This window comes from Anolis sagrei, chromosome 6 (assembly GCF_037176765.1).
Source record: "Anolis sagrei isolate rAnoSag1 chromosome 6, rAnoSag1.mat, whole genome shotgun sequence".
Taxonomy (NCBI): domain Eukaryota; kingdom Metazoa; phylum Chordata; class Lepidosauria; order Squamata; family Dactyloidae; genus Anolis; species Anolis sagrei.
In genome coordinates, this window is record NC_090026.1 from 25,731,302 (window position 1) to 25,743,572 (window position 12,271).

Genomic DNA, 12,271 nt, shown 5'->3' on the forward strand with positions numbered 1-12,271 from the left:
TCTAGATCTTGGCACTGCTGAAGGTTGAATATAGAGCATCTGAATAGCTGTGTCTTATCTGGGGCTTGGCAGGAAGATTAATGTTCCAGACAGGTCCTAAGGTCTTGGTATAGGTGTAGATGAACCATAAAGCTCAGTAATCTCTCTAACTATCTTTCTGTATTTTTTCTCATATCTTTTTATGTATATACTAGCGTTGTGTACCCAGCAATGCCTGGATTATTTGAAAAAGGCATTGTTTGTTTTGGGGTGTTAAGTAATATCATTTAGATAATTAGTAACACTATTTGTTAAGAAGAAACCAGTCTCTGAGTTTGTTTTTTATGAATGCTCCCATTAGAAAATACATAGCAATGTATTCCCCCAAACCTACTCATGGAGGTTCTGCATGCCAAATGTGGTATAGGTCTATTATCAAAGGGGGTTACAGTGCTCTGCCTTGATGCAGGGTGAACTATAATTTCCATCCTGTTGAGTCAGTCCCTCAAACCCCTCCAGTCTGTTCAGTCGCTGATCAATTCCCCTGTGTTTACTGTGAGCCATAGGAAAGAATAGGAAAGAATTAAGGGAGAGGCAATGGGTGGTATCATGCAAATTCCACACAAGGAACCCTGGGATGCCTGCCTGTGGTGGAGGAAACATATCAAATCTAGGATGAAATTCTCCTCAAATGAAAGCATTCCTTGGGTAGTGGACCATTGTGTTTGGGGAGGGCATTGACAGTGATTGGGCCACATTTTCATGGTGCTCGCTATAACCTGCAATGTCAGTTGAGGGAGTGCCTTTGGAGGCTTCTCACCACCTGGAACTATAGCCTGTTTAAGGAGGTGGGAGGCTGTCTGTGTAAGTGGACACCTCCACCACATACACACATATTTTACTTTTATTATGTGTATAGCAATAAGCAATAATGTACAATTGTACCTATTATATTATCAACTGTTTAAGTGATGCAATACTTGACGATTGAAAGAACTGCAATTCTAAGGCTCCAAACGTGTCTGTATAGGTAATTGGAAAGTGCATCAGCCATTTAAACACAGTTGGGATGGTATACCAAAATGACTCCAGCTGCTTGCTAATCTTCTCCATTTTACAATTTCAGCTTTTAACACCTCCCATACATTTGACATGTTTATTTAGCAATTATTATAGAAATAGAGCCCCTGGTGGCACAACAGGTTAAACTTGCAGATCAAAAGGTTGGTGGTTCGAATCCGGTTTGCAGGGTGAGCTCCTGCTGTTAGCCCCAGCTTCTGCCAACCTAGCCATTTGAAAACATGCAAATGTGAGATAATAATAATAATAATAATAATAATAATAATAATAATTTATACCCCGTCACCATCTCCCCAGTGGGAACTCGGGGTGGCTTACATGAGGCCAAGCCCAACAATGCAATGCAATAAATAAAATCAGAACACAAACAACAGCATGATAAATTACATAAAACATAAAATATAAAAACACAGCAAACAAAATAAAATACAATCATTTATAACATAGAACAGTGAGCGGGCCGCATGTACAGAATAAAATGATAAGGCTAAAAACACGGCCAAAAACACGGGGTGAGACAACAATAGAGCAGGTTATTTGTAGGGGCGAAACGCTTCCAGAATGGGGTCAAAAGGAGCCTTCGTACAGAAGAGGAGGGGATATACACTAAAAACAGATGCTGAGGGATAACAGCAATATGAAATTATATGATTAATCTTCAAAAGCTCAGCGGAAGAGCCAGGTTATGAGATTCTTCTTAAAACATTCTAAAGTAGGGGCTCGTCTAATCTCACAGGGCAATGTGTTCCATAGTTGGGGAGCCACTGAGGAAAAGGCTCTCTCCCTTGTTCTCACAAGGTGGGCCTGAGATAGCAGTAGGGGTGAAAGTAGAGCCTCCCCTGAGGATCAGAGGGATTGGGCAGGTTCATGGTGGGAGATACAGTCACGAAGGTAGGTGGGTCCCAAACTGTTTAGGGCTTTATAGGTGATGACCTGTACCTTGAGTTGATCAATAGGTACTGCTTCAGTGGGAAGGTAACAGCACTCCATGTAGTCATGCCAGCCACATGACCTTGGAGGCATCTACAAACAATGCCGGCTCTTTGGATTAGAAATGGAGATGAGCACCACTCCCCAGAGTTGGACATGACTAGACTTAATGTCAAGGGAACAGCGGGAGCTAATCTTGATCCCCAAATTCAGACTGCCAAACTTTCAGTCAGCAAGTTCAGCAGCTCAAAGGTTCAACTCGCTGCACCACCAGGGGCTCCTAACTCAGTTTAACCTGGATTATAATGCATGTGTGGAAGGGTCCTCAGAGAATCAGAGGCATGAAATTTGAAATGATGCTCCCACATTTTATCATTGCTTGGGCAGGGGCAACCCCCCATCTTCTGGCACAGCACTCAGAAGGAAGACAAACACATGGGATAACAAAAGGCCACAACTTGTTTATTGGTTGCAACAAGATAAACAGGGTTGGCTACCATAGATAAGTCCTGGATCTTGGATCAGACAGCCCACTGCTGACCAATGATACTTCACCATGTTGGGGGGGGGGGGAGGTACTGACTGGTTCCATGCTGAAACACTGGTCCAGCCATACCCTCTCAAAGTCACTAGACACCTACCCCTCCAAAATGGGGTATATGCCATTGGAGACATGGCCCATGCCACAAAATGGGGGAGTACCTCTACACCCGAAAAGGCACTGGCTGGGGATCTTCCCACCCTGGCCTTAAATAGGCTGCCGGAAAATCAAGGTTGCACCTGGCCTCAGCCAATCAGTGGACAGGGTGGACCCCACTCATGATTCGTTGGTTGGGCTGCACGTGTAAAAAGTGCTCTGCACAGGAAGCTCCTGGGAAGAAGGAGCCCCCAGAACATGGTGCCCAGGAGAGTGCCCACCACCACAACATCCCTGCCCAGTAAGTTGGGCAAGGAATTTTTCTTTGACAGTCTCTTTGAAGTAATTGTAGCCTCTTATTTGCTATGGGCACTCTTGTTACTTTTGCATAGAAAAAAATGTTGGAAATGGGGCAAGTAAACTGTGGACCACCGGTATTCAGCTGTGCCTGTTATCTCCAGAAACTTAATATGTATATGACAACCACAGTGCATTATTGATTAAATCTTATGTAAAATATTATAACCACTCACAAATTGAACATTAAAGAAGCTTAAAATACATCATTTTAAACCATAAAACTCTCTTAATTTCATATACCTTTCTTCACAATTGTATCAACATATATTAATTAGAAGTTACGGTAATTATGTTAGATGATTCCAGAGTACAATGTTCCCCTAGGACACTAACTGCTACCTTCCATGTTGTTTGAGTCCAAGTCTCAAGGGACATAAAAACTAATATCCCATGGAGCCAAATTTGTGTTGTCAATGCAAGCAGATTTTTTTGTGGCTGTGAAGGTGTGGAAAGAAAATGTCTATAAAATGCTTTAACTAAGTCAAATAGAGAAGAACATGGACCAGCATTCAAAAGAACTCTTCATTGGAAAAGCAGTGAGCTATTAATCACTATAATTTTAACTGAAATGATCTCTATTTGTCCTTTTTGTTTTCTATAAACATAGACTGTATATTTTTCATGATTTTCTTCCCATTAATGGCAGATAATTATTGGTTGTAGTTTAAATGTTTGGTTGTTACACAGTTCTATGGAATTAATGTTACACAAAAGAATATTAAAAGAGATGTTCCTTGGCTTTTTTTTGCAGCAATATGAAGGACTGATCGGTTAAAATGAAGAACTACTTTTGTCACAAGTGAATGTCACACTCTGACATGGTCATTTGGTATTAAACTTTGATTGGTAAGAATTTATCTTTCTTTCATTTCACTTTTCACCTGTTTAGATAAATTTATATTTCAGCAAAGGGCTTGCCAAAATATTTTGTCTTAAACTCCTTAATTACTAGTTGGTAATTTCAATATCCAGATTTACTGATATTATTTAAAAAAATTTTTTTTAGAGAAACCTAGATATCAACTTTTTGGGACATTTTAATTGGCACAGGATAAGTCAGTGCTTTTTAAACTATGAGTCATGGCCCACCAACAGAAAATGGGGGTCAGGAAAAAAATTTAGCAACAGTAAAAGGTTTCTTTTTATTTATTGTTGTAGAAGCGAACCGAGGGTACAGTTTTAATAACTTGGCATAATATTAAATGTCATTTGACCAATAGCTGGTCACTTGGAGTGCTTCTGGTGTTGTTGTAAGAAGGTCCTCCATTGTGCATGTGGCAGGGCTCAGATTGCATTGTAATAGGTGGTCTGTGATTTGCTTTTCTCTACACTCACATGTTGTGGACTCCACTTTGTGGCCCCATTTCTTAAGGTTGGCTCTACATCTCATGGTGCCACAGCGCAGTCTGTTCAGCGCCCTCCAAATCGCCAGGTCTTCTGTGTGCCCAAGGCGAGTCTCTCATTTGGTATCAGTCATGGGTTGAGGTTCTGGGTTTTAGCCTCCACATTTGGAATCTCACTTGCTAAGGTGTTCTTCTGAGTATTTCTGTAGATCTTAGAAAACTATTTTTTTATTTAAGGCATTGATGTGATGGTTGATATCTGAACAGGTTTCTGAATGGCACCCAATAGCTGTTTGAGACATTTACACAGTTTGCAGTGGATTCTGTAAAAAAAATAATGCTTCAGCTATACCTCATAAAAAGGAAAATCAGCCTGGTTAGCAAGCCCTTCAAATGCTGATTTATTATCAGTAAATGTTTGATCATGTTAATATTTCTCAGACAGAAAGGTGTCACAAGTGGATAAAATTTAAGAAGCCTTGGTTAAACAATGTCTTCAGTTTTCAATTACTCCAACTTGCTTTATATAAGGGACTCTTTTGCCCTATCCAACATAAGCTATTAGGACAAGAAACCCTGGCTTCAGCTGCTCAAATGTAGTGTTTTCACTGACCTACCATATTAAAATTTTGTTTGAAAGCTCTTTGAATTTAGGTTGCTATGGTAATACTTTGTGTCACAAAGGTTCTAAATCTAAGTAAGATGTATGGTGTGTTTGCTACTTTGCATTGATAGTATTAGCAGATGGATGATAGTACTGGTAGTAGAGGCAGTCCCTGAATTACAAACATCTGACTTACAAATGACTGAAAGTTAAGAACAAGGATGAGACACAGGAAGTGAGAAAAATCTACCCCTTGGAAGGGAAATTCATTTCTGAAAGAATTTTATGGGAAAAGGTGTCTTAACTGAAGGTTTCTCGCCAATCCTTGTTTCAACAAGCCGAATTTTCAAAGGAACTGAAAGTGAGACCCCTTCCACGCAGCTGTTTAAAATCTACATTGGACTGGATTATATGACAGTGTTGACTCAGATAATCCACTTCAAAGCAAACATTTGCCTCGATATATATGGGTTATATGGCTGTGCAGAAGGGCCCTGAGGTGAAATCTTCTGAACAGAGGCACAGACAGCAAAAGAAACACAACAGGGGTGTTGTTTTATCTTATGTTTAATTTTCTTATTGATTTTAATGTATAGCTATATGTTTCTTGTTTAGATTTTATGATTTGGTTTTGTATGTATGTTAGACATTGATATTTTGCCATTATTATGTTATAAACCACTATGAGTGTCCCCCCACTCCCCCAGGGTGAGAAAAGCAGTATTTAAATAAGTAAATAAATAAATAAACAAATCCTTCCCTATGCTATCCAAATATTTCTTTATCTCTATCTTTGGCTGTAATTAAACTTTAAAATGTACTTGTTCTGACTTAAATACAAATTTAACTTAAGAGCAATCCTACAGAAACTATATTTTCATAACTTGGGGACTGCCAGTGGCAGGGGTGGCTCAACCCATTATGCAAAGTAAGCATTTGCAGTATAGTTGATTTTGCCCAGGGGCGCTCTTGACCTTGACATATTTGAGTTGTAGTTATTGGGATGTATAGTTCACCTAAAATCAAAGAGCATTCTGAACTCCACCAATGATAGAATTGAACCAAATATGGCACACAGAACTCCCATGATGAACAGAAAATATATATCAGTGATTGGTTGGGGAGGTGGGGGGTGCCAAAATACTGTTTGCTTACCATTGAAATTTATCTAGGGCCGCCTCTGGCCAATGGCTATACTAATTTTACAACTTGTAATTCTGCTTTGATCCAAGATTTGATACTTTTTGCCACATCACTGTTTCAAACCTTACTGATGTGTTTATTTTCTCTTTTACTAGTAAAAACATGATTGATTGGTAAAAATGGACAATCATTCTTCTGTCTCTGAATTTGTGCTCCTTGAGTTCTCAGCAATCCGGGAACTGCAGATTCTACACTTCATCCTTTTCCTGGTCTTGTACCTTATCACTGTAGCAGGGAATCTTGCCATCATCATGGCGGTAGTTTTGGACCGGCATCTTCACGTCCCTTTGTATTTTTTTCTGATGAATCTGGCCATTCAGGACTTAGGCTCTGTTTCAGTGACCATCCCCAAATACATCATCAATTCCCTTATGAATCACAGACATATCTCTTACACTGGCTGTGTGGTTCAAGTTCTTTTATTTATCTTCTTTGCAGGATCTGATCTTGCTCTTCTCACAGTCATGGCATATGATCGGTATGTTGCTATTTGCAAGCCATTGCAATATGAAATGCTAATGAGTAGGACAGCTTGCATACAAATTGTAACTGCTGTTTGGTTTGCCGCTATTCTCAATGCTATATTGCACGCTGGTGGAACTTTTGTAACCCCTTTCTGTTCTAATGTTATCAATCAGTTCTTCTGCGAAATCCCACAGTTACTTAAGCTTGCTTGCTCTGATTCATACCACATTGAAATGGGAGCTATTTTTCTTAGTTTGGTAGTCTGGACTGGCTGTTTTATCTTTATGATTATAACCTATGTGCAAATCTTCAGTGCTGTTCTCAAAATTCCTTCTTTTCAGGGGAGGAAAAAGGCTTTTTCTACTTGCATACCCCATCTCATTGTTGTCTCCATGTTTTCATTGACTGTATGCCTTGCTTACCTAAGGCCCACTTCTAGCATGTCTCCTCCACTGGAACTTCTGGTTACTATAATGTATTCTATTCTACCACCCATGTTGAATCCTTTGATCTATAGCCTGAGAAACAAGGAGATTAAGCTTGCCCTTTCAAGACTTTTGACAATGAGATCATCTTTCAACAAAGCTTTAATGTTTTGACTTCTTTAAGTGTATCTCATATGCTGTTTTGCCTGTTCATTTGGAGCATGCAAACAGGCTGCTTGGAAGTAAATAAATTGACTAAAGACTACTATCACTCTTTCTGTAATACAACAATACCAACTAGAAATATTTAATACATTTTGTCTACTTGCCCTGGGCATATGTTTTGTTATATCGTCAAAATAATTTCCTCTGTTTTAAAATTGTGTTGTACCAATGTGGATTATTTCCAGATGAAATATAAATACCATTATGCTTTCTACTTCAGAATATTGAAAGTCCAAAACAAATTGTCCGGGTAGCAATTGTAACTCCACAAACTGTTGAATTAAGTTTTGTTAATGACTTGAATATCAATTTTCAACTCCCTGCTTTTCCCAAAATGTATACTGTTCATTTACCATTCAATGTCTTCTTTTTTCATTTTAAAATATCAATAGTAATAAAATGATGGCTGGAGTCCTCTGTCACTATGTATGTTATGTTACTTTATGTACACTTAGTCACATATCAATAGAGCTAATAATTGTGAATATGAATAACATGAGACCAGCAAAATCTTCCCAACATCTGTTAGGCTGTAGTGATAAACATTGGCACTTCCAAATTAATGTCTTGATTCACAATTATCACAATACTTATTGTGTGTAATGCTCATAGGTCCCATTGTGTGACATTTCTATTGTACTTGCATCCTGGAATGTATTGATTTCTTTGTTAGCTCTTCTATATAGTAACATAACAGGAGTCCCTTACTAGTTATGTAGATCACAGAGCTGTACAATTTCTGCAGACACAAGTCCACTTATAAAGACATAGGTCACCAAAAGAGTTCCAGCCAATGTTTTTATTTCTGCTAGAGAACATGGATCTACAGCTATTCACAAATAGTTATAGAGATTAATCAGCAAGTCAAGGAATAGAGATTTCTAAATTCAAACATTTTAAATATGTTTGGGCATATGTAGAAAATTTCATGTGCTGCAGGATCACTGAATCCTTTCTATCTCTCCACTGGCAATTAAATTTAGAACATCTGTTTTGCATGAAGAAAGCAAGGATTTTAACCTCAGTCTATGTCATCTTTTTGTAAAAGAGCACATGTGTAACATGCCAGATTCTCTGCAAGCATCTTACAGAAGCATTTGCATTTGCATGGGCAACACTCCTCCCGCCAACAGGCCAAAGATGATACAACATCAAGTTGGGAAGAAAATGGCCACAACTTGTTTATCGATTACAGGAACACAGGGTTGGCTGCCAGGTGTGAAGTACCCTTACCTTTAGCAGCCAGAATGTGGGCTTGGCGAAGCCTGTCGGCCTGAACAGTTAGAATACGGGCTTAGTGAAGCCCTGGTGGCCATCTTAGGATAGGGAAACAGGGAGATGCCATCTTAGGTCAGGTTTTCTTAGAGGGGGTGTGTCTTAATCCAGTAAGCAAAGAATAGATGGCCAGGATAGGTTAGGAATAGAGGGCAGAGCTTAATACTCAAATAGAGGAAAAAGTGTACTTTTTGAATTTGAGGCTTGAGTTTTGGCAGTTGGGATTTGTCAATTGGGAGTTGGTTGGCGTTCACAGTTGGATAGTGCTAGAAAAGAGAATTGGGTTAATCTTTTGTAGTATTCAAGGGCTAGAGGAATTAGCCAGGAATACTGACAGTGGGAACAGGACCTTGCTTATGGTCGGTTTCCTTTATTCCTGAGGAAGGCTAGGCCAAGGTTGTTTGGCTAGATTCCAGAAAGTGGGAATTTGGGAACCACGGATCGCATAGGGAAGCTGATGAGGAAACACAACATACAATCTACAAACCCACCAAGAAAATCCAACAAATGCTACGTTCAGCAAAGGACAAGAGGGATCCTCTCACCTCTGCAGGAGTCTACCGTGTACCATGCAGCTGTGGACAAGTCTACATAGGGACCACCAAACGCAGCGCCCAAACAAGAATCCAGGAACATGAAAGGCACTGCAGACTACTCCAACCAGAGAAATCAGCCATAGCAGAGCACCTGATGAACCAACCTGGACACAGCATTTTATTTGAGAACACAAAAATGCTGGACCACTCTCACAACCACCATGTCAGACTACACAGAGAAGCCATTGAAATCCACAAACATGTGGACAATTTCAACAGAAAGGAAGAAACCATGAAAATGAACAAAATCTGGCTACCAGTATTAAAAAATTCTAAAATTAAAACAGCAGAGAGAAAAACAGGCAGGGACATTTAATCACCTTTCAAGAAGAGTTTGCTCCAGGCACAGTCAGCCCATTGTATGCTAATCAAGGTGGTCAGTTGAAAAGATTCACACCTAGCCCACTTACAAAAGCCTTTTGTCTCACCCTGGTCATTCCACAGATATATAAACCCCCTTTTTCCCAGCTCCAGCAGACCTCACCTCTGAGGAAGCTTGCCATAGATGCAGGCGAAACGTCAGGAGAAATGCCTCTAGAACATGGCCATATAGCCCGAAAAAACCCACAAGAACTGAGTGGGAATTTGGTTTGGAATTATCATCAGAGATTAGTTTCCTGAGATAATCCCCTGTTTGTTAATTCTAGATTTGAACCCAGTACCCATCTAAGAATTGTACATCAAAAGTAACCAAAAGCTTTTGTGCCATTCACTTACAGAAACCATTACGCATTTGTACCAGAAGAGGTTAAGTCTGTTAAATAAACTTTCTTTTATAGTTAACACATTACAACATTCTGTGTGTGAACATCATTGGTATTTAAACCCTCTGAGGACTACAAACACCATAGTAACACAGAAGGATGTTACACACATATAACTCAGTCTGAATACTAAGCAATAAGATGGCAGCATACTCCAATTGAAGAAACATGTCAGGCTTAATTCAAATATATATTCAGTTAATTCCTTCCTGTGATATTCATTATAATTTTGGTGAAGCAGCATTGGGATTATTCTTATATCTTTCCCTGTCTGATAAATTCAAAATATTTTAATATCTTCTCTACTACTTGGCCTTCTTCTCCTGCTAAACCTTATACCAGGCATGGGTTCTGGATCAAGATTGTTCAGTCCGCTGCAGACTGATACTGCTAAACACGTCCAGGTGCCATCGGCTATGATACTCAGCACCCCTGGCAACCACCATATATTCCCCCCTTCCGCTAGGGTGGGGGGAAAGGATACCAGGCCCATGCCACACGCCAACTGAAGGTGTGACAAGCTAACAATAACAAAACTAATGGTAGCCAAATCAAAACACCAAACATGCATGCAGGGCGGATGGGAGGCAAGTAGAAGCAGGCTGCTGCCTGCCGGATGGGAACACAGGGTTGGCTGCCAGGCAAGGGTTCTGGATTAAGATTGGTCAGACAGCTGCTGACCAATACCGCTAACACATCTAGGTGCCATACCAGGCTATGATACTCAGCACCCCAGGGTGCCATACTAGACTATGATAGCACCCCTGGGAACCACCATACATTCTTCTCTTTCCGCTAGGTGGTGGGGGTGGTGAAGGATACCAGATCCAGGGCCCATGCCACATGCCACAAAAAGGGGGGTGGGAACCCCAACTCCCCTTGCTGCCAACCCTGGTTGCCTGCAACCAACAAACCACATGACCGGTGCAAAAATCCTCAAGCTCCCAGAGTCCATCATCACTGCTGGTTCCGTGCAAAAACATCCCAACAACTTAGGGGACAAAGTTCTGAGTTTCTAGGCTTTCCATTTATCCATCGCTAGGCCCGTCACCATGGTGCCTCCTCACCGAGCCTTCTCCTTAGTAGCCATCCCTCAATTGGTGCTGCTCTGCGCTCCCTTGGCCACTGCCTGCTGGGTGCACTCATTATTTCAGTATCTGATTGCATTTTGCATGGCATGTGCATTTTTTGCAGCAAATGTCAAGAGAAAACAAACAGTTTAAACTATCTACTACATATTTTCTGGCAGCCTGGACTCTACATGCCAACCCTAAAACTTACTTCTCAAATCCTATCAGCTCCAGACAGACCTATTTATGCATCTGCATCACTGAAACAAAGGCTGAGTAGAAAACTAAATTGGGGGGGGGGGGGAGAGAGATAGGGAGAGAAAGCACGAGAAAGGAGGAAAAGTGTTTATGAAGAATCTCAATGTAATGGGGGGCACTGTGAGACTCCAACAATATCCACATAATAATAATAATAATAATAATAATAATAATAATAATAATAACTTTCTTTGTACTCCGCTACCATCTCCCCAAGGGATTCGGTGCGGCTTACATGAGGCCGAGCCCAAATACAACAATACAAGCAATAATAACAACACATCAATTAAAATAAAACATGGGCAATACAATAATGCAACATTAACAATAAGACTACATGATTAAAAACTATGGGAAGGCCAAATGTAAAATTAAAATTGAAAGTAATGCTGGAACATGGGCGAAAAAGTGATGGGGCGTTTGTGGAAAAGATACAAGCAGACCTAAAAAGGCAAGATTGGAAGATGCAGAGAGGTGTACTAACCATCCAGACCTAAAACCCTTGACATACTAAGAGAGCCTTTTGTCAACCCCTCAGTAGACAAAATAATCACTTCTTCACCCCGTTCTTTTTTTTTTCATTTTTTCTCCTTTTTGCTCCTCACCCAAATCTCATCTTTGTCAATCTATTCAAACATTTTGAAAATTATAATGATAATAGCTAAAAGAAATGCATCTGGTTGCATGACATTCTAGAGAAGTGGTCCCCTTGATTGTATCTAGGGGTTTGATTTTCAAACAACCTGCAGTAAGGTTCTTGATAGGGAAATACATAGTTAGAATGGTTATAAAGACTAAAGTGTTTATAAGAAAAGCAGATTTTTAAAGGGTTGTGGGATCCATGCATCTCTATGGATCTTTTCACATGGGGCTAAATAATTCTGTTTTGTTGCTTTTGGCTGAGGCCTGGACAGTGACTGCCATGCGCTATCAGATGATGCTTGGCAGATTCCACCCACATTCCTCCCAAAGTGGCGAGGAAGTATCAGAAGGCACTTCCTCCTTCACCACAGAGAGTGCTTTTGTGTAGCTCCAATGGAGCTACCCACACTTTCCT

General features: G+C 40.2%; 1 protein-coding gene across 1 annotated transcript; it reads left to right on the plus strand.

The window, feature by feature from the left end:
• Positions 1-6,255: 6,255 nt before the first annotated feature.
• Positions 6,256-7,200, plus strand: LOC132778036 (olfactory receptor 14A16-like). Its single transcript, XM_060780643.2, has one exon. The coding sequence runs from the start codon at positions 6,256-6,258 to the stop codon at positions 7,198-7,200; it is 945 nt and encodes a 314-aa protein (XP_060636626.2).
• The last annotated feature ends 5,071 nt before the right edge of the window (positions 7,201-12,271 follow it).